Source organism: Apteryx mantelli, chromosome 3, assembly GCF_036417845.1.
Source record: "Apteryx mantelli isolate bAptMan1 chromosome 3, bAptMan1.hap1, whole genome shotgun sequence".
NCBI classification, from domain to species: domain Eukaryota; kingdom Metazoa; phylum Chordata; class Aves; order Apterygiformes; family Apterygidae; genus Apteryx; species Apteryx mantelli.
In genome coordinates this window covers 122723890-122746848 of record NC_089980.1, presented here as the reverse complement: position 1 = coordinate 122746848, position 22959 = coordinate 122723890, and the positions used below count along the sequence as shown (strand labels likewise).

The following is a 22959-nucleotide window of genomic DNA, read 5'->3' as shown; positions in this document are numbered from 1 at the left end:
CACGTCTGCCCTTTTATTAACCAACTTGCCTTATTAGAAGTGGCACAAGCATGTTAGTAATTTTAGCACCATGTCAGAAATTGACTGGATAACTTATGAGTAAAAGACCCCCCCTCTTCCCCAAAGCAGGTCTACACTCACTAGTATTCTAATGAATAAAGTTTGATAACACATGCAAGACTCCAAGATAATCAAAGAGCTTTAGATGACACACACTGATCTCCAAGCTCACTTTAAGGGAGGGGAGTGGGGGGCAAGAGACCTACAAGACTTGGGCCTGAAGAACATCTGTGAGACCCAAGTCTTGTAAGCCTCTTTGTATTATAAAGAAAAGAAGAAGGAAAAGAAGGAAAAAAAAAAATCAAAACCCACCACACCACAGAAAGACTGGCAAGTCTTTAAGACTGGGCCTATCTACATGCAAGATAGGGGAGACACCATGACAGAAGAGCAACAGAGAAAGGACAGCAACTCGAGAAAAACATTCATAACACTCCAGTAAATTCCTGGTAGAATTCATCACAACAGGAGACTTCTCAGAAGACATGTGAAGGAAGATGACCAAGGAACTTTATACTGAAGACTACAGGCAGCTTCTCCCAGCCATGAAGGAAAGCAAAGAGACCTCTTTAAAAACATAAAGATGGACAATAAAACTTGGCAGAATGGGTCAATGGGATGCTAGAGCAGAGGCAAATTGGAGAGGGCTCCATTTTGGGATGTAAGCAGGGGCAGAGCAATGGCTTTGGGAGACTGACCTTTGCAGCAGTGTCCTGGGGGATGACACTGCACAGTAGGCGACCAGTGCAAAGCTAGCACAGGAATCAAGAGGGAAGGTGATAAGTCTGGCTGAGAGCTGCAGCTGCATGGAGGAGTATTAGAGATCTCACTTGTGAAGAGTCCTTTTAACAAAGACAGTCTGGATGCAAAGACTGAGAAGCCCTAATCAAATATGATGCCAGCAAAACAGGAAGCCCACATGGTTCCCAGAGATCAAAAGAGGGACTGGGGAAGTTGGGGGCAGTGGTCATCCCAGCTTAGAAAGATCTTGGTTGTTCTGGAAATAGCAACACTGCACATTAATTGCTCTGGTCCTTCAAAAGTCTGCTCAGATGGGAACAGGTTACAAAGGCTGGAAAAATAAGTGTCCTTTCTTTGCAAACCTAGTTAGGCTTCTACAACTGCTTCCAGCTCAGCTCCTGCTGTGCTTCTTTCACAGCATCAGGTGATCAGTATCTCTGGAAAAGGTGTCTGTTCTCTAGGTGCTAAACAGAGCAAAGCAGTCAAATTACAGCACCCACCTAGCCTATAAATGGGCTTCATTATACTACTTCTGTGTCTCACAGGGGCACAATGAAAACAGTAACATATTCCTGTTTGCAAGATGTGCAAAGCTTTTTTCTTTTGAAAATGAACATTGTAAGAACACACAAAGAAATATGAAAGGAGCCACACAATGTAGCTTGGGCAAAAATGAAAGTCTCCATTTGTTCAAATCAATTGCACTGATTTATCCGTCTGCTGAAGACTAACTCTGTAGAGTCTTCTGGTGTCTGGAGCACCAACATTCACTGTCTTCCTCCACTGACTGACCTTTCTCCAAAGTCAATGTTGACACGGTGCTCAGAAACGTTTCTCAGTGCTCCAACGTTTTGAGAGCATTAAATTTATCTGAGGTCATCTTAACATCTCCGAGTCAAACAGAAGGGGTTGAAATTTTTCCTTGCAAAGGCTGAACACACAGAGTTTTCAATGAGCCAAAACAGTAAGTGGCAGAACAAGAAAGGGGTAAAAGTCCTTTAAATTGGGGAACAACCTTTCCTAAAGTGTAATTGCAGACTGACCCCAACCTTACCTTGTCACAGAAGACTTTAATTTGGCAGTAGGCTCTGTGGACAGGTTTGTTACTTCTGTTATTGTAGCTGTAGGTGTCGATTTGAAGATTCAGGGGCAGACCTTTAACCCCCTTCTGAGAGGAAAAATCTGTGCTGAGGCAGTTCACAGAAATGAAGACCTGCAGAAGAGGAAACAGGTACCCATCAGCAGTGACACACAAACACCTGGCAGGCCACTGAGCAGCAGACTACTCAGCGCTGGGATCTAAATGCTGGTCTGCATCACTATAAGTAGGACCTCCTGAGCTATCAGACAAAATCCACAAAAAGCAGCACTACATTCTTAATTCTTTATATAAACCAGTCATTAGAGGGAACAAAAAACACTTTGCCAGAGTGAATTTAAACAAACTGCCACACTTCACAAAGACCTCCACCCAGCTTTCCTAGATACTTCTGCCCAAGAGATCTCATTTGTCACGATCAAACATTCAGCAACAGAAATCCTCCTACACCCAGGCTTCACTGGCCGGTGTTTTACCATCTTGCTATGAACACAACCAGACTTAGAACAATTTACATTAATCTGGACAGAGGAAAACAAACTTAGCTCTGTGAGTGCAGCTTAAGCTTGAAACTACTCATCTGGTCTTTTAAAAATAATATTAACAACTATTATATAATATTAGACAAGTACTAACTTTAAACACAGGAACAAGTCCATTACTTCAGTGGAAGAGCTCCTGGACTTTACAGTTAAAAACATGAACATCAACTTGAATATTCCTCAGTAAAACCTACAATATCCTGTTGATGTTCAGAATAAAAGGGAGAAAGTAATATTTTCATTATTCTAATAAAAAATTGAATTATGGAAAAAATTAATTAAGAGTGATTTTCAGCATGTATAATTTCATTTTCGTAATTGCCTGAAAACCCAGAGAACGAGTTTTGCACTGCTTAAGAGGGAAGAAATTTTCTGATGTGGATATGAACAGCTAGACCAGAATACTTTCTGTCCAGAACATGTACTTGCATTGTGTCAAGCTTTCTCCCGATGCAATGCACATTATAGGCATGTCTCAGAAGAAGCTGCAACAATTAATTACCAGGAATTTATGAGCTAAGCTCATCCCAAGACCTGCAATGGCTCCTCTCCTCTATGCCTCAAGAACAGAGGCTGGGAACTCATGCCTCAAAAAAGCGAAGCCTTGGGAGCCAGAAGTATCTTCTCAGAGATTTTGCAGGAATAATGTCCCATCACCTAACTGCTCACTTATTTTGCATTAAGCACCAGTTTGACAGTCACAGCAGTAAATCAGTGCCACCTTCTGGAACCCTTCTAGTATTACAGAGTCTCAAAGTAGATTTTGAAACGCTTACAGGTTTCATTTCGATTTGTGGTTTTGCCAAGCGCTTGTCATGGGCTTCTTTGCACAGGTTCTACAATGTCCTTTACACATTTTAACAAAAATGGGAAAATGGGAATTTAATAACATTCATCAGGTTAGTGATATAAGCTTTTCTTTTTCTTTTTTTTTTCTTTCCATACAGTATTATAAAAAGCAAAAAGAAAAAAAAGAGTGTTGTAAGATAGGCACCTTCCCTCTGAATGTTCAAGATTCATATGCAACTTGCAACCCCTCTGCGCATCACATACACCAAGTTTGCATTCCCAGTGCAGCTACCCAAGTCGGGAGCTGGTGTACACAAACAACTTCTCGCAGACCTGAAAACACCCCACTGTCCCACTTGAGCCCCACTTGAATGGAGATAAATTGAAACGTGTGAAATAATATCTAATAAAATGTCAGTACATCACACTGGCAGAAGCCTTCCCCCCCACAACCATGACTATCTGCATTTCAAGTTCTACAGCCCAAGATGTGAAACTGCATGAAAAGCAACCAGGGCTGAAGCAGTACCTAAGGTGAGCAATCGTTCAACACTCATTCTGCCCACTCGCCTTCCCGCTTGCGTGTCAACATCCTAAAAACCTTGTTGTTTTAAGGCAACGCCTCAACTTTTTTGAGACAAGTAAATACATCACAGTCACAGTCAGAAAAATTATTTTAAAATAAACTCAATCTTCAACAGACTAATCCAGATGAGTGCTTTGCCAACTTCTACTCACCCCCTCCCCTTTTTATTGCTTTCAATTTTAAAATGGCATTTTGCTTGCAGCACTGGCACACCTTAGGGGAAAGCTTCAAGGAGTCTGTGGAGCTGCTTTCACCCTTTTCAGAACTGTGTAATCAGATATGCACAGCCTGAATAATAGTGTTTCTTGAATAGGGGTTTTGTTTTTTTAAGAGCCTCAACTCTGATGTTTGCATGTTTTTACATTTTAAATTTTAATTTTAAATGTATTTACCCATAATGAATATTCACACACAGCCCTTATATCTGTATGAAAAAAACCCTCTGTTCTTTAAAACATGCATGAGCAGCCACTCCAAAAGGCTTAACACAGCCTCAGAATTTCTGAAAAGTGTCTTCACTGGAGTTTCACACCACTGTACTCCAGCATACTCAAAACAGCACATCAGTTATCAGTTCCCTAGGACACAGTGTCGCTTCTCTTTTGGAGAATTGAGGTCCAAGTTTTCAGCCTTCTCTACATCCTGGTGATAGCAAGGTTCCCTGCAGCCTAGGCGTACCAGCTATGCAAAGCATGTAGAGCACTCTAGGCTAAAGGTAGGCGCTTTGGTCTCAACATGAGATACATGCTATTACAGCAGAGCTGCATGGGTATCCCACGAGAATTTGGGATAGTCTGTCAGATGACAAAGATTATCCTCCTACTTTAAATTCTCCACATTTGATTAGTTCTGGCTTTAAACAGCTGACTTAATTTTAATTCTATTTTAAGTGTTCTGGATTCTAGGCAGGAGATGACAACTAAAACCTGATCACCTCTTGTGTACCTCTCTGAAGCAACAGAGACCCAGCCCGTCTTCACCCGTTCATACAAAGGCATTTCAGTTCAACAGATCATCTACTTCTCCCCATTCATCCTGTGACCCCATGTCCTTTTCTTGAGCGTGAAGTTGCCTCAAATTCTGCAAAAACAGAGTTTTAGAAAACAGCTTTTCCAGTTTGGGCTACAACAGTTTCTGCCAGGCGCTTTTCTTGAGGAAGATTTGATTTGTGTTCTTAAAGAAACGTAAGCCCAAGTTACTGAGCCAGCTACATCCCCACCCCAAAATTGCCAGAAGAAAGAGAAACGTAACCGCAGAAGTTGCTCTGCGTCTTCAGCCTGCTGAGCAAGATTCCTTTTCATGTGTCCAACCTATTTTTCTAAGGGCAGTTCCGCATTCTCAGCTATATTAAGATCTGTTGTTACTTTTAAAAAAAAAAAAATTTTTTTTTCATCTCGCCTCCCAAGATTCAGCATAAAGACAGCACTTAAAAATAGAGTTTTATCAAGCCCAAGCACCTAAATATGAGTCAAACTCTCAAAAGTTAGGGAGATTTTCTTTAAAATGGAGATTTTTTTAAAGGATTAGAAACCTATTCTTGAGTCATTTTGCTTGCTTGGCAGTTAAGCCTTTAGTCTGTATTTGAATCATATTTCCAGGCTTTTCTCCCCAGTCAAAGCCAGACTTTGGCGCTGTTTTCTCTCTCTCTATTTATTTTTTAATGAAAGCTGAGATTCTCATCAAGACAAATGGGTCCACAACAGCGGGGTTTGAGTTAAAACACCAAACAGTATAAAACCTGAGCTGGCAAGGGCTTGAGCACCCTGCTAAAGTCCCACAGCTAGCAGTATTCACCCCAGCACACTACAGATGCTTCTCCACCTAATAGTCTCCTGACACTACATTCAGTTTCCTGCAGCCTTTGGGGTAGGTAAGTAGCAACCCAGCTTTAAACAAAAGGAAGAAGTAAAGCAGAAGGATTGCCGTAACTCTTCTGAGATCATCATGGAAGCCATTGTGGGAAGAACCCAGACCTCATGACTTCTTGCTCCGAGTTTTAACCACCTGACCACTCACACCCCTCCGCTCATAACTCGAAAGAAACGCACTGTGCCTATGTTCAAATCTACAAGAAACAATCTTCAATTTTAATAATGCAGAAAAAATTAATCCGGCAGCTCTGCTGTATGCCCTCAAGGAAGGGCAGCAGAGACAGCCAAGTTCTTTCCACACAGCACCTTTTTCTAACAAGATCTGCCTTTCAAACAAACCAGGAAAAACAGGCATAATTAAAGGGCAATCAAAGCGCTGCAGGAACCTCGCTGTCAGCAAGATGAAAGATGCCTTTTTTAAATGAAGGCTTGCATACCCAAATCTCTCCTCCTCAGTTTATCTTGGACGCCATGCTCTTTTGTCACGCAAAGAGCGCCAGCAATTTTGATTTAGTCCAAAGGCTACGTATGCAGAAGCTTTAGATGAAACGTCACCTTGTACAGTCTCTTCTTACTCACTGAAAAGTAACGTTGAAAAGGAACCATGTGTAGGAACACATCAGCAATATCTGGGGTTGCCATAGGCAATGGCCAGGAACTCAGATGGGTATTAGCACACCATATTTCAAAGCCTTGGCCAGTCCCTGTCCAACAGAGGCACAAGTAAGACCTGAAGTAAAAGCCACTTAACAGATTGCCTTGTTATGCAGTACTTGAACATCCTTCTGCACCACTGTGATAAGTAAGACCCTGCACAGATGGTCTTTGGGACTATTTGAGTCCAACCATCTTTTCCTCATGGCTGTATTTTCAACAGAATACAGCTAAATTGAATTCACCTCTTTCCATATACCTCCACTGTATTTTTATACCCAGAGGACAAAGACACTACTCCATAATCCAAGTACATTTCTTATTTAGATAAAATTTCAGCTCTTTTCTAGTACTCCCAAGTAGGCAAAAAGCCCCTCATTTTAATGTTATAGTTAGCTTAAAATTGTCAGGATGATTTTGAATTGTTGTATTTGGACAGAACATGACGTTTGGAGTTCACAACACACCAGCCAGGAACAGATTAAACTGTGATGAGCTTCTTTTTAAGGAATGCAGTTAGATGCTGTTTTTCTTGACTTTGCCTAAGTAATTTCAATGTTCTGTCCAACAACACAATAGGCAAAGGGATTCCTGTGCATCCCAGGACTATTTCCGTAATACACGGACACAATCCCAGCCTGTGGACAGATTACCACACGCATATCCTACTCAGAGCCAGCCTGGAGCCTCATGTGGTCCTCATGCAACGGGATCCATTGGATCTATGGTGCACCTCCCTTTGCTCTCTCTAGGAGCAGCAAGCTCACGTCTGTGGTCTCTGGCCGGGAAAGGCAGCAGTCCTTGTACAGCTGACTTTATCTATGCGTTATTCTCACTTTTTGCAGGACATAAGGCCACAGAGCCCCTAAACTGAGCCAAACTAAAGCGGAGCCTTTAACACTTATCCACCAGATTAAAAACCAAGGGAACGCATCAGGGAAAGGACCTAGACCTAAGTAAAAGAGTTTGGGTATGGACTAGAGGACTCGAACCAGCTTCTCCTCTGCCTGCACCGATTCCCTCAGAAGACGGAGATGTGCACTGTCGAACATGACAGAGGTGGAAGCTAGACAGCTATCACCACCACATGCACAACCGTCACCCATCATAACGCAACTGAGCTGCCAAGAGGAATTCTGGGAATGTTAATGTAAAGCCCGACAGTTGCCGGTCTCCTGTAGATGCGTGCAATTCAGGGGTATGCCACCATTTGGTTACAGCCCTACTTGCTGGCTAGTTGAAGGAGCAGCTCCAGGCCCAAATTCCACACACAACTCATTTATCAGCCATCCACTAAAGAAAAATTACCCGGAAGCTCAAGGGTTGTTATTTGAATGCTGATGGCCCAAAGCATGTGGTTTGCTCTAAAGGCTTTGACAAATATAAACATAAAAGGGAAAAATAAAGGGTCTTCTCTAAAGATATGTCCACATGGATGCACACAAGATAGGCCTTAACACGCTTTGTCTGTGCTGCGAGCTGGCTGGATGCAAATCATCTCTCACCCAAAAGCCTTACAAAACTGTATCAGTGCCACTCCAAGCCCTTCTGAGAGGCAGGGCTGTCAGCTTGGGCACTGCATTGTGCTAACGCAGCTATGTGGCTTCCAGGATCAGAGCTGGGTCACGGCCAGGTAGCTTGGAGTGCAGACAGGGCAAGCACAGGTCTGCCTGCACACATCCACAAAGGCATGTCCTAAGAAAGCAGTGCTGGGAACACAGTTCTGTCAAAAAAAGAGCTTGGTACAGATCACCTGAGAGGTCACTAATCTTACTGCTCTCACATTCATTTCTTCACCTCCCACATGCACCACAGGTTTTGCATCAGTGGGAGGCAAGCCAGGAAACAGAGATAAAAATTGGGCAACTTATGCACCTGTGGGCTCCCCAGCCACCTCCTGCCTTTGGGATCGGACATTCCAAATAAGGCTTGTCTGCCAGATCTGTGATAGAGCTGCATCTGTTCCAGCTCCGTTCTGGGGGAGCCGAGCGCCATCCTGCTCAGAGTCTGTGGAATTAGTTTGCATTTAAACCTCCAAAGCTCAATTTGGGTGACTGACACAAAACACATCGCAGGTTCTACACCATGCCAAGGAATGCAGAGTGGGAAATATTACCCATTCCCAGATAAAAGAACATCCTCATAGCAAGTTCAGTCCATCAACAAAACAAAAATGAATGGTAATGAAAGGAAAATACATAGTCCTGCTCACAAAGAGCAATGCAGATTGTTATTCCAACATGTTCTGAGGCAAGGGAATACATGAATGTCTCTGTTCACAACACGTGGGAAACACAGGGACAGAGGTTCCCATTCCTAACAATGCTTTTTCCCCACCCCATGCTCCAATAAGATAAAGATGCAAGCCAGGTGTCAGCTTTTGTTGGTTTGGTTTCAAAGACAGTAAAAGCAACAGGTTGGCAAAGAAGCAGCAACATGGAAAAATAGTATTGAAAGACTTAAGTCTACAAGAGCACAAGAAGTGTCTGAAATTGAAGTTTTGCTATCAGGCTCAAGAGGAATTGAGAGGGGAAAAAAAATCTCCCAGTTTTCCCCATAGAAAAGATAACTTTAGGAAGATACCCTTTTTGTTTCTGTTTTAAAAATTATGCTACAAGTTCTGCAGTTGGCTGGAAGACCAGAAGGATGGCAGAGTTTAGGACACCAAGTCCAGAGGCGGGGGGGGGAAATCACATTAGCTGAAAAAAATGCTTCTAATTTGCAACATTCAAAAGCAAGGACAACATATGCTTGTCCTTAGAAAACCCAAGAGAGAGAATGGAAGGGTCTGTATTAGAGGCAGGTAAGCAATATTCGCTTTGACTTTCCTATGTCACTACTCCAAATGTTATATGTACTTGTGCCTCAAAGTACTTGTGGTCTGTAGTCTTGGCTTCAAACCAGTATCTTTCTTTTAAGTATGTTTGACTCATCACATTTCATAGTTTCATTTCCAACTAACCAAACCTGTACCTCCTTAATGCTGCTGAAGGTGGCAACACCTTATTTAATGAGACATATGACTGCTGTTTCATTACAATGGCATCCATGTAAATACATGCAATATTCATCAATCAAAAGCTAAAATTCTTCCTACAGTGAACACCAAACGCAGTTTATGCTAGAATAAACTCTTAAAATAAATCAGTGCTGTACAGCCCAGTCTCACTTTAAGTAATAGCAAGAGATACACCCTCTCTAAAAATTGAGCTCACCTGAATGACAAAATCCTGCCCAAGAACTGCAGTCAGTATGCATGAGAATCTGCCAAAAGACCACCTTCATTGGGCAATCTGCTATTTCAAAAGACCAACCCAAACTAGCCTCAGATTACCTTAATACAGGACTGTTTCATCTTTCTTGGACAAAAAAAAAAAAGCAATATTTAATTGCTCTGTCATTCAGGGTGTCACTTAGAGATGTTCCAGCACATTCTCTTCAGTAGAAAGAGCAAAAAGTTCTACCACAAGGTCCTCCATCTCTAAAGGCTACTGTTACACCCTCACTACATGTCCCTTTTGAGTAGAGTCTTTTCCACACACAGTGCTTCCAACACTCTTTTTTTTTTTTGGGGGGGGGGGGGTGAAGGAGTGGGAGAACACTAGAGCCCTTAATGTGCAGTGACATCATCTTTGGCTACAGTCCCACCAGCCAGCCTAAAGCGAGCAAGATAGACGACCTCCATGGGGCACTTCTCTGGGAGCTGCAGGAAGCAACACCATGTCTCAGAGGCAACCCAGGAGGAAGCATGGAAGCAGTGCTCCAGAACAACAGCAGGGTCCTTGCATTGTCAAAACTGCAAAACCTGGCAGAGGCACCTGTGATCACTGTAAAGATGATTTTTTGTGTTCTGCCCAATTTTTTTTGCCCAGTTGTGCCTCTCCTAGATCTTCAGCTGAAGAGAGAAGCAGTAGAGCTGCTGTCTAATACATGTAACCAACACCTGCCAGCCACTCCTGAGGAGGGGAGACCAGCACCAGAAAAATCATCCTGCACCTATCCAGCTTCATGTAGAACTGCTCCTAGGTGAACATATAAGCCTTTCTGCCTCTCACCTGGCATAAAAGCATGCTGGCTTGCCTTGTTCAGATACGAGGCCCTGGCTGAACCAGGGTCTCACAAGGCAGAAGCTCAGACAGGATTTGAGCAAAGCGGGATCCAGCAAAGCCAGTTATTCCTGGGGAAACTGATCTGTCCAGATTGTTCAACTGTCACTGACCTGAGAGCAGGTCATGTCCCCAGGCCAAAGTTAAGAGATAGAGAATTTGCTTCACAACCTAACCGGTAACACAATAGAGCTAACAGGACAAAGGCCAATGTTACGAATAGAGTAGCAGGCAACACTTAGGTGGAAGCGTACATTTACCACGCACATAGTGGCAATATTCATTAAACAGCCTTTATGGGTACTAACCAAGAGCAGGAAAACCAGGCATGCTGTACAGAACTGGTAAAAGATGCTTCTCAGTCTCAAAAACTCATGACCTGAACCTACAAACGCTTCTCCCAGGTGACATATGGAGATCAAAGGCACAAAACTGGGCCCACAAGGAGAAGATTCCTCTTCCCTAACTTAGGCAACTGACTTTAAAGATGGTCGAGCCTACTACAGTTGATGAGGAGAGGCAGGCACCTCCAGAGAGAGCTCCATTCCAGCCACAGACACCCCACCTCTACTGGAAGTAGTAGAAGTGGAAGATAATGAGCTTGGGTTCAGACATCTGAAAACTGTTAGTAGGAAAAGAATCCTACCTCAACTGTCTGCCCAGCATGGCAGAAGGCCGGGACAGGATGGGAAACTGTTTGAAGCCTCCACAAGCCTCAGGGTAACTCCAGCATTACCTGTTGCATGCAAGTGAGTGCATCAGCTACACATCTTTGTCAGACTCATCAGATCATGCTTGCACCCAACTAGGACTCCTCCTAACTTAGTAGTTGCACTGGCTTTCCTAAATACCCAACTCAACAATTCACCAGTTCACCACCACCCTCTTCCTCCTCACAAAGCATAATTCTCTCCTGTCCAATCCTTCCCCTTTACCTGGTCCCTCAGGTGGTAAAGTCAGACCTCACCTCTTAACATGGACCCCTGTAAGCCCATAAGAATCACCACTTTCCCACTCTGCAGCATTTCCTTTCAAGCCTTCTACTCCATCCTCAGGAAGAACACTTAGGGGCAGTCATTCCCCCCCCCCCAAGTCTGGCCTTCCTCCCCACCCTCAGCTCCCTTCACTGTCCAAGATCAAGGAGCATTTAGGCATTGATCACTTTTCCAGCTTGAACACACTCTTGCAGAGCTCAGAGAATACTTAATCCACCGCTTTTCCATAAGGTGGCCACATCTAACAACTCCTGTGTTGTCTCAAAGGAACAGAAGAGGGCAGAGAGGAGCTGCAGGAAAGTACACACCATTTGCTCTAAATCCCACAGACACTGTGGGATACTAGACTGAAAAATGCCTGCTGTGCGTGCATTACTCCTGTTTTTACACATACGTACTCACAAATAGTGCACAGACATAGCCACCTGCATGATGACTCCATTCACTCAGAGTAAGACCTGTCCACTGTGTCCTGCACACACAAAAAACACCCTGGAGTGGCACTCAGCTCTCCCAGCAAAACACAGCTGGGAGATACTGGATGCCGAAGGGAGCTCAAACTTCCTCCTTTCCCTCCCCAACTCTACAGCTGAAAAAAAGTCTGAAGTTTCCCTTTTATGGAGTGCAATGCAGCAATATTAACACCTGAAAAGAGTATTTTTTTCCACCAGAAATTGTATTTTATAAAATCCCCAAAGCGTCCCAACTGACTGGCAAAGCATTCCCTTGGGCAGGTGACATCCTTCAGAGCTGACAAAGCAGCAGAGGTCTGATACTCCCATACACCTCCACAACCAGGGCTAGGGCTAGTGCAAGAAAGGCAGGCAAGTATTTATAATTCATTGGTACCAGAGCTGCTATGGGCAGCTTGTGATAATATGCTATTTCTCCTTTAAGACATTTGACACACACCCAGAGCCCTGGGTGCCTGAATGAATAATTACATCAGAAATTCAGACACAGAGACTCATCGCCTCCCATTTCACACCATTATACTACACTGCACAGGACTAAATCATTACCACAGCAAACTGGAATCAAAAGCAAGAGGGGAAAGAGGAGAACCAGCAACCCCAGAAGAATCCTTCAGCTCTGGTCCTATTAACACCAGGGCTGGGAAAGCAAGTTTCTGATAATCAAGACTTGCTGGCTGGTTAAACATACAATCTATGCAACACTGCTGCTGTTATTAAATATAAACTGCATTTATTACTGTAGAGAACTTTCTGTAGCATCAGAAACTCAGCTCTCTCTTTATTCCCTGCTCAAGAGAGAGAAAGAAAGAGAGAGAATGCAAAGTAAATGAACCATGCAATAAAAATTGTTGAAATTGGCTCAGGCATCTCCTGATAAGATCATAGGCGTTGAGAAAGAATTGCAGCTCTGCTGATGAGAAATCCAATCACTGACAAATGCATCCACTCGGGGTGGGGGGGGGGGGGAGAGGGGGGAGAGAGAACAGAACTTAAATGGATACTTAAACATGCAGAGAACTTGCTACAAATGAGAATTCTTCAAACACTGAAGTCTAGAGTATTTTTTTCCTAGTATGATTCTGATATCAGGAGCCAAGTTTTGTACTTTGGTACCAAGAATGCCTCTTGGCAGCTTCATACCACCCAATACTCGAAGCACATGGATCTCTCAGAGTGAATCTGGAGGTAGTCTTGTCCGTGGCCACAAAACCAGTACAGGTCGTGTTTTCCTGCACCACCTCATCCCGTACAGCTCAGTCTTGACCCAAGATACCACTTTGAGAGTCTTTGGACATTTTCAGGCTGCTACTGGCAATTTTGCTATGGACCTGCAACCTCCAAGACCACTCATTCAGGTGAATGTAGAGCACCTGTGCAATAAGCAGCTATACCAGCTTCATACAGATACACGCAGGTTGGTCAGCCATCTCTTGAAGAAACTTTTCAAATGGTTTGGTTCATCTTTTGGAAGCCCTAGATAAATACTGCTTGCTCCACTAAAACCAGCCCCTCTGCCTTGACATGCCAAGGACAGTGCAGAGGGGCTGTCAAACAATTCAGTCCTCCAGCCCCAGAAGAGGTTCTCAACCTTTAGCATCCTTTGCCTGCTTTTTGCCCACTTAATTGCCGTGACTGCCTTCAGAAGTAAAAATTAGGAGAGTGGCTCTGGGCTCTGTCATCTGGCAGTGGGGTGGGGAGTAGCTTTCCTTGGGGCAGCCACTGGGTTCTCAGCAACAGCTCTCAGCCCTGCTCCTTGTTTAGAGGCCTGTCCCCACTGTGCAGGATGGCTGAGCCAGCAGAGAGGCAGCTGCTGAGCTGTCAGAGTTTCCAGGTCCTTAGGGACCTAAAACCATTACTGTCTCTGCAAGATCCGTCCCTGCGTTCAAGTCCAAAGCCTTTGAGTACCTCACAAACACAGACTACCCAAGTTCTTCAGACAGAACAACCTTAGCCTGGTTACAGCAGTTGGGTAGCATTCTGGGAACATATGCTGCCTCCTTTTGACAGCCTCTCTGAAGCCTTCTCTGTTCGTTCATACAACGAAGTGCTTCAGGCCTCAAAAAACGTCAGCCTTTTAATGTGCTTCAGCAGGTAAAGCCCCCTGCCATCATTCTTAGACTGACTTAAGCCAAACCCAAGTACTGAGTCTGGTGAACGGGGAAGCCCTGCATCCAACACCAGCTTCACAAGTGATATTGCACATGCTTCAAGGCAGCACTTTCTCTAGTCATGCAGCTCCTCACTGCTGTCTATCACACGCTCCAAACTTCTCCCACAGAGTTGAAATTCAGGGGAGTACCCAACACCAATGTCCATGCAACCTCCCCCTGTGTCTTTTCTCCAATGCTCTTTTGCAGCACAGAGCAAAGTTCATGACAGAAGGCTCTGTGCAGGGACACCATCCCTTGTGCCTCTTGCAGAGCACAGTGGCATGCAGAGCTGTAGAGAAGCACTTTTGCACACTCTGCTGAGAGTTCCTCTGTTCTTCTCCCCCAGCTAGGGCTCTCCCTGGGCATGGTGTTCTGCAGCCTTGTACCAGCATCAGTTTTCCTCTTGAAGCTGGTACAATGTACTAGCAAGGGAGCGGCCAGTCTCCAAAAATTAAAGGAAATAGTCCCCAGTTTTTAAAGAAAACCTAGTATCACCAGCCCTGGGGTAATCCTTGTTGAACTGACCAGTAGAGCCAGCCCAGGTACTATGGAAAACCTCCCAAGGGAACTGCAGCACTTCAACTCCAGCAACAAACTGATGGGAAATGCCTTTGGAGTGGGGGGTGACTCCATTCTTTCCAGCTTGCTATCCTGGTACCTGAAGATGCACAGGGCTTTTCCTAAAGCTGGAATGGCTTCAAACAGCTGCAGTTAACTACAGCTAGGAAATCTGCCCCTACTTAGGTACCTACTGTGGTGCCCAAAGTTCTGCAAAAGGATCAAATCAGAGTTCACCAGGGGGCTGCTCTGACTGAAATAGGTCACTGTGTGCTGCGATCTGTGGTTTCAGCAACACGTTCTTTGCTAGCTCAACAACAGCAGCTACTCCCTCTTCTGCTTAATACAATCCCATTGTCACAGTTTCAACTCCTGAGAAATTGCCCCCCACCTCCCACTGGGATACACCAAGAGACTGTGCTAACTGCCAAGCCCAACTACACTCAATCACATCTTCAGCACCAGCTCATCACTGCTCTGGGAAATGTTTGGCGCTTCCTTTTGTCAGTACTTGTCTGTCAGGCAGACAATTCTGCCAAGAATCTTAGAGCAGTTGCAAAGCTCTTCGCAGTTGCACATGCAATCCCTCTTAAGAAATAGCCAGAAGGTTTTGCCTAATACAAGGGTGTAAACAAACTTGTTACATGCTAATCACCAGGTAGGCCACACACCCTTCCCCTCCTCCCCCCATCTACTGAAAGGACAGGAAACATGATTGTGGTCACATACCTTTGCTTCCTCATTGATGTCCCAAGTGAAGGATATGGCATTGTATGCGATCTCTTCGATGTTACTGATGGTGTTGAAGCTCTCCTTGTAGTCAGCTATTAAAAAGAAGAGATGAGGGAGAGGAGAGACGATACCATCTGGACTTCTTAATCATACAAAGCAGCTAGCTAGCAACTGCGACTCCTCTTCAACCCCTTAGGGGTGAAGGGAGCTGAACTGTTTTAAGAGTGGATCATTAAAAAGGCCAGAAGTGGTTCTCACACACACACAAAACCCCACAAACAAAAAAATAAAAATAAAAAACAAGAGAGCCGAAAACAAGGGACTCAACAGAAAAGTCAAACTAGAAATTGCAATGAGAAGGGCAGACATCCCAGGTATTGCACATCTCTGTGCCATACCCTGCTATGTGCGGGAAACACTATCCTGTATGGCAAGGGTATAAGCTCTCAGTAAAACTCCTTCAATAACAATGATTTGCATGCGCGTCTGCTTTAAGTGCCAAGTGATTAATCCCTACTTTTATTCACAGAAGGAAGGGACTAGGACTATAACCCAGTCTTCAGTCAGAGAAGTCTGGAAGCCAGCCAGCCACAGCCTTGTCTGGAGGCAAGTGGAAATTTGCGGGGGGGGGGGGGTGTTTTGTTTTTTTAGTGAACCATAGACCAGTTGTGAGCAAAGCTGTGAGAAGGAAAATGATTACTATCAAGGCATTTCTACGAGGATCTTATCCTTTGAAGAAACACAATGCTTACGACAGCCACAGAGTCTAAGCTGCAATTTACCTACAACCACCAAGATATTCCAAAGCAACAGTGAATTTTAATTCCCACTCGAAGACCCTAAACCCAGCCTGTTCACCAGGCAAACAAAATCCTCCAAAAATCAGTCCCTTTAAGGAGTCCTAAAAGCTCAAAGCAATCAAAAGCTCTCTCTGGGCTTCCAGCAAAGCTATGGACAGCACAGAGAATGATCCAAAAGTTCCTAAAAATAACAAAGCATCAGCATAAAGCCAAACCTGGCCAAGAAATTAGGTTTGGAGTTTGACATCAGCAATCAAAACGTTTCTTACCTATGTCAATGCATCTTTGTTTGGCTGTGTGCTGCCTTGAGTGCCAGTATTTCCAGTGCCTGAGCTGATCTTCTCTTGTTTTGTCTTCAGCAAACACTACCATGATGACACTCTAAAAGAAGAGGGTGAGAAGATATATTTAAAAAACACAAACATGTGAAAGAGAAAAGGCCACAGACTGCATTTGTTTTGGAAGTTCTCCTTGGTATCGGAAAGCATTAGGCTTTTGAACTTAACAGACCCCAGGACACCTGGCACACTGCCACAGAACAGGAAGGCAGACAGCACTGCTTTCTGGGTTATAAACAGAGATGAGCAGAATTGCCCTCCTAACTGGAGTTCAAGGACCTCATTCCAGGTGTTGCATCATCTTTACACAAGTGCTGACACCACATCTTAACAAACTGAGCCAGGATGGGTTGGTCTGAAAGTAGGTGGACAGCAAAGGAACGAACACTGATGTAACAGCGTGGGTTAGCTGGCTTTAGTGCTGGTGCTATGGTTTAGGCTATTGCACTTTGGGGGATTTTAAGGCTACCAGTACACACACACACCCTCTTTCCCAAGAAACCATGAGAGCGTCACTTACTCGGACTTTACTGATGGGGTGATGGATTCCTTCACTGCTGCTGACTTCTTTCAGTGTGATTGGGTAAAATTGACCCTTATTTAGGTAAGTCATCGTGCTGTCCCCAGGCTTCTGTCGGAGGGACTTGGAGGCTTCCAGAGTGTATTCAAAGTTATTCCTATGAAGTGAAGAGGGCAGTGATTGCTAAGGCATTTTCCTGGAAAGCCGATTAAAAGATCTACATTTAATTTGGAGAAATTCCAAAGTTGTTAGTTGACTCACTAAGCCTTCAACAGGTGAGGAAGTGGGAAAACAGGATGAGCCCCTTTTTCAACCATTCCCTTCATGAATGAACGTTTAAGAGAAGTTCTTGGCAATCCCAAGACCTATCAGCAGGCAAGACTGGAAGCTCCCTATTCAGACTCAGAGCAACACGCTACTTTCTTTTAATATAGAAGTATATTAGCAATTAAATTAAATACACAAGTTAATAAGCTATGGTCTTGTCTTCCCTCTTGGTCAACTGCAGCTAAACAAAAAACTAGCTTATCCCCTCCCTTAGAGCTCATGTACGAGTTTTACGCATCCTATTTATGCTTTATGCTGTAGATTTCAACAGGGAAGCAGCAAGGCTCGCAGGCTAGGGAGTGCGAGGCAGTTGGAAGTTAGCTCCAAGAGACTTCTGCAGAACTGAGAGACAGCACTGCATCTTTCTACAGGACATGGGGTTTAACCTTGTAGTGAGCTATAAGGATAGCAACTGAAGCGGGATGCTATTTTCAACCAGGTATTTTTCTTAAAAACATAGGTAGAATTTTCAACTATGAAGAGCATCCACAAGCCAAACTCAAATGAGCAGACACTGCTGTGCTTTGAGACCCACAGCCTCACAGAGATTCAGTGCAGAAGGGAGTAAGCTGTACTGCTTACTCATGAACAAGCCAGCTATAAGAGAACAAGAGGATATGGACCATCATGAGCTTAAAACATTACCCAGAAATGCTGTCAAAAACATAATCTTCTGAATTCATGTTGGCCATCCGGAGATTCAGTTCAGCAGGAAAGAAAACCTGGGACAGACACAAAACAACACAAAAATTAACATAGCAGCAACAAGAATAGTTAAGATTAAACAGATACTTGTTACCACAGAATTTCTGGCAGGCAAATTGATCATCAGATAACAACTGATTTTGGTTCTGTACAAACAGGATGTTTGAGCAGGGCTTTAATAAAAAAACTGTTGGGTGTCAACTATGTACATCTTACAATCTTTATGAGCCAGCTTATGGCAACTTTTTAAAGCTTTCCCAAACCTTAAAGAGGAGGCACAGTTACACAGCTCCCTGATATCTGGCTTAAAACTTAAAAAATGACCATTAAAAAAAAAAGTGACCATTAAAAAATGGTCACTGTTATTTTCAGTTAATACCATAGAACAAAACCATGGATCTTCATCCAGCTTTAACTCTCATCTAAGCCCCTTAATAAAGTGATTTTTTTTCACATGTCACACAGCATACCTACAAACTGGCTGCAAGGAAGCTTACAAACCTAGTCACTTCATTTAGGTGCTTGCAAAGGCATACTGCTGAGTGCTGAACTCCTGCAAAACCTAGCTTGGTGCAGTGGATCAAGGTAATTTCCATACACTGTCAAGCCAAAAGCTCTGTCACTGGCAAGACTAGTCATTTACTTCTGATAATGATTTCATGTTGTAGAGGTTTTATTTACTAAGTTATACTTCTGTACCTTTCTGAAAAAGGTCTTCTATTTCTAATTCATTGGACAGATTTCAGGCCTATATAACAATTAAAGATGGAACCGTATGTCTCCATCCAGACTAAAACACGCACACATGCACACAGTGACTGTCTTTCTTGGTACCTCTTGCACTCCTTCCTTAAAAGTCTCTGAGAAGGTGGAGTCTGGCGTTCGTCTCTGTGAGTTTTGAGGCTGAGTGTTGGAATTGAACTGGTCAGGATTCAGATTCCTGTCAAACACCACCACCCGCTCAGGGGGCTCAGGGTGGTAGACGCTTGGAGGGATGCCCACTGCAAAGCCATGGGGCTGAGTCTCCGTTTTGATGGAATGGGTGGGCATTGTTGCAATTGAAACTGTGACGGTTGTGTCAGGGGTTGTCAGGTGACCTCTCTTGTCCATGCCCATCTGGGGCGTGTGTGGAAGGACAATATTGAAAGGCACATTTTTCAGAACCTGGACTCTGTTTTCTCCAGCGGAAATGAGTGATTGTTCTGTCACATTTGGGATGCTGTTCCTTCAAAGTGCAAGGAGAAAGACACAAAATTAAACGGTTGTTTTTTGATTAAACAAAAACTAGAAATACTTCTCAGCCTTTTGAACAAAGTGAGCTAACACCAACTCCTCTGCTTGTGAGGACCAGCTCTATCCCAACCAAAAAAGTTAAGGTACTCGTTCAAATACACACCCATTGTTAAGGGCCCCATATTGGAGATGAATCACCCTGGAGCAGAGCTAAGTGTTAACAGCCCACGATTCTGACCACCTGGAAAACAGCAGACTGATACCCTTCTTGCCAAGCAGCAGCACAGGCAGACTCACACTAGGCTCCCTGTGACTGCTTTTTTGTGGACAGAGGGGGCTCCAGAGCAAGGTTGCTGCCCTTCTGCGCAAGGACTGTGTGCCACCTGGGAAGCACTAATGAAGAAATTACGGCCCTCTTTCACACACACATCCCCCCCAAGAAAAGACACACTGAGACTCTCTGGAGTGGTTTGCATAACTTCACACTCTCCACCCCACCACACTCATTTCTGTCAGGATGACACTTACATCTGTGGCTGCACTGACCTAATAGCTAGTAGCCACTAGAAGAGTCAGCCCTCTTTCCCTCCCAACAACAAGATCCTGCCCTCTCCTTTGCACCATTTCTGACACTCCCCTGACCCCTTGGCAAGCCGGTTCAGCTTGTTCAACTGGTAGGAAACTAGTCACTTTTTTTTCCCCCTGCTGGGTTATGGGTCAGCGGAAGACCAGAGCTGGTGTAAGCGGGAGCAGCAGGAACACATGGCTGGGAACCAGACTGCTCCTCTCAACAAGTCATTTGATCAGCTCAGCCAGACCACAAAACCTTACCCTGAGTCCTTAAGATGTTCCAATCTGTCCAGAGGAACAGGAAGAGGATAGTAGGAGTGGAAGCTTGACTTGAATGAACCTCACATTTGTAGTGTTTACTTAAACAGTATCTTTTTCTGCTTGGGCAGAAAAAGAGGGAGGGGGGAAAAAAAAAAGTTCCCAGACAGAAGTCCACAAAAACAAAACTATAGTCACAAGCACTTTGAAGTCTTTCCCTATCAGCCCATACCAGCTGGTGTCTGAGAACAAGGAGAAGAGTGGTGAGCAACTGAGGCAACCACATGCAAAAATCAAACGGTCAATCTCCTCTGCACGTCTTGGGAAGGGCTGCCTGTGTTTCCAGGCTGTGTTGAAAGTGAAAGAGGGCAGCTTTGGCTAGGCTAGCCATCTGACACGAAGAAACAGAAAGCATATGGATGGGGATGAGAAACAGTTTGTGTGCCTCAGATCTCCACATCACACCTCAATCCCTGTCCTGTTTCTGGGGCAGCACAGGAACGTGGGGCAAAGTAAAAGCACACAATTTCTCTCTTCCAGCATAACACTACAGTGCAGCAAAAGTAACTTCTCAGCAGCTCTGGTGGTCTCAGAAGGAAGGGAAATAAGCAGACATACAGTAATAAGAACTAGTACCTTTTGCTGTGATCTTGGTCAGCATGTTCTACCTCTGGTTTAGCTGTTGAGGATCTCCTCTCCCTTGGAACCTGGGAAATACAAGACATGCTGTAATTATATTCTTCCTCCTACACAAAAAGGAAAAAATTAGCTCCTTATAACACAGCCATTAGAGCTCTTTCACCTATTTGGTCAAATTAAGAAAGCATCATTCTCTGATACCAGTCATTATTAGTAGTAGTGCTTGACTGATGTTAACATTCCTATTGCTTTGGAATGTCAAGCCTGTCCTACACACTGCTCAGAAGATCCTACAGTAACCAATCCAGCCAGTTGCACGAGGCTTGAACGCCTGCCAGCGTTAGACAGTGCTAAAACTGGTGTGGCCAATGGGACTTCTTAAACTGAAGTGTCAGCATCCAAGCGAGCGGGATCAGAAGATCTCCAGAGGTTTGAACTAGCAGCTCAGATTTTCCTTTCTGAAAACAAACCGAGTTCAGTTTGCTGGGTGAGCTCGGGGCTTGTGAGAGGAAACTGCTCCACATCTCTGGAGAGTAAAGCCCCTTTCTCTGTAAACAGATTCTCTAGACCACTTTCTCAAAGACAACTCAAGGCTTCCTCCCCACCCTCCCCTCGAGACCAGGGCATTTGGGAAGGACCAGGTTCAGATGTATTCCTGGAAGATTGTTTCTCTAGCCCTCCCCCGAGAAGCAAGTTGTCCCCTTCCCCTGTGAGGACCAGAGGAGAGGTTAGCAGCCTCCTCCTCATGGGTTGGGAGCATTCCCACCTGGAAATCACACCCAGAGCAATTCTTTCAAAGCTACACAGCAAATTCTGCACAGAGCTAGGATGATTTTTAGCAGCTACAACCGACCCAGTCATATTTTCAGTTACAGTTTACAGGAGTTGAACAGGGCCAAAAGTAAGACAATGAGAAGCATATCAGGTTGCTACACCTAATTATCATACGTGACCATTTACAACACACTGGCCCAAACTATATTAATCCTTTTAAAAGCACAGGGCAACCACCTCTCACTAGATGGGTACTTTGGATTTAAGGCACAAAGCAGCTCAATACTGCTTCTGGCATTTTGTGCCACGAACAGGATTCATCCCACAAACGCTACACACCATAATACCGGTCACATAAGCCACCCTGTTCCCCCTGCTGACAACTCTTTCCTGTTTAGTAGCTGAACTGGATTTCCCAGTCCCAGCCAGCAGGGACTCCATGGGTATTTCAGGGCAGAAAGCAGAGGCTTTGTAACACCTTTGCTTAGCAAAGGGCCACAGTGGTTTACAATGCTCCTTGTCCCACATCCATTTGTGACAGCCTGTCTGCCTGACTTTGGCTGTCCCACAACACAACACACACTCACCATGGGTGTCCCAGTGCACAGCCCAGCTGCTTCACTTAAACTGATGATGGAAGCAGGTTTGAGCTTCGCCTCAGACACAGCGCAGCCGAGACACGCATGCATGTGCGCACACACACACACATTTTCCTGGCTGCACTGCAGGGCCAAGCCCTGCACAGAAGGACAAACCCTTTGAACCACAGCAGCCAGGTTCCCCTGCACACGCAGCTAGCGTTCCAGCAACTCTGAACAGCTCCCACTATCAGCAGCACGAGCCCATGGCGTTCACATCCCCACAACCGCACAGCAAGTCCACACAGGTTGCTCTGCAAACGTACACGTGGCATTCAGGGCTTTCGCTACCCTCAACATGTCGCCCGAATGATTAGAAGAAACATTTTCCTATATAACAAGGAATTAACTGCCACCACTTTCCTCTGCTGATGCCGGCTCAACAAGCACATTCGTATACTGCTTGCGTTTGCCAGCTCAGGTGCAATGCAAAGGGTACTGGAATCACCCCTTTACTGATAACAGTAACACTAAGGCTGATGACCTAACTGCACAAAAAGCATACTTCTCTAAGTAGCTCATGATGAAAACCTAAATCCTGCACCTTTTACATAATACCATGTCTCTAATAGCATCAGAAGAATCGCTGGATTTTTTCAGTGACCAGCAAAATTCTGAGAGCCTCTAAAGGACTGATGCTAACTATTCACAGAAAAAAAGATTCTTCCAAACTGCATTTGGCTGAAAGTCCAACACTTATAAAACTCTAGATCTTGACCAAAAATTCACTTCCTGTAAAGCCTTAATTACGACAGTTGAACCATCAGTCAAATGGCAGAAAACTCAAGCAGTTTTGTT

At 44.4% G+C, this 22959-nt stretch overlaps 1 protein-coding gene across 1 annotated transcript in view; it reads right to left on the bottom strand.

Moving 5' to 3' along the window:
* GRHL1 (grainyhead like transcription factor 1) overlaps positions 1-22959 on the bottom strand; it is a 41902-nt gene that overhangs the window by 13806 nt on the left and 5137 nt on the right. The window contains exons 3-9 of the mRNA XM_067294834.1: positions 20747-20817; positions 18884-19274; positions 17990-18066; positions 17018-17174; positions 16429-16540; positions 15357-15451; positions 1856-2014 (exon numbers count right to left, since the gene is read on the bottom strand). Coding sequence (XP_067150935.1) covers positions 1856-2014; positions 15357-15451; positions 16429-16540; positions 17018-17174; positions 17990-18066; positions 18884-19274; positions 20747-20817 — 1062 coding nt within the window. The remainder of the gene's footprint in view (positions 1-1855; positions 2015-15356; positions 15452-16428; positions 16541-17017; positions 17175-17989; positions 18067-18883; positions 19275-20746; positions 20818-22959) is intronic.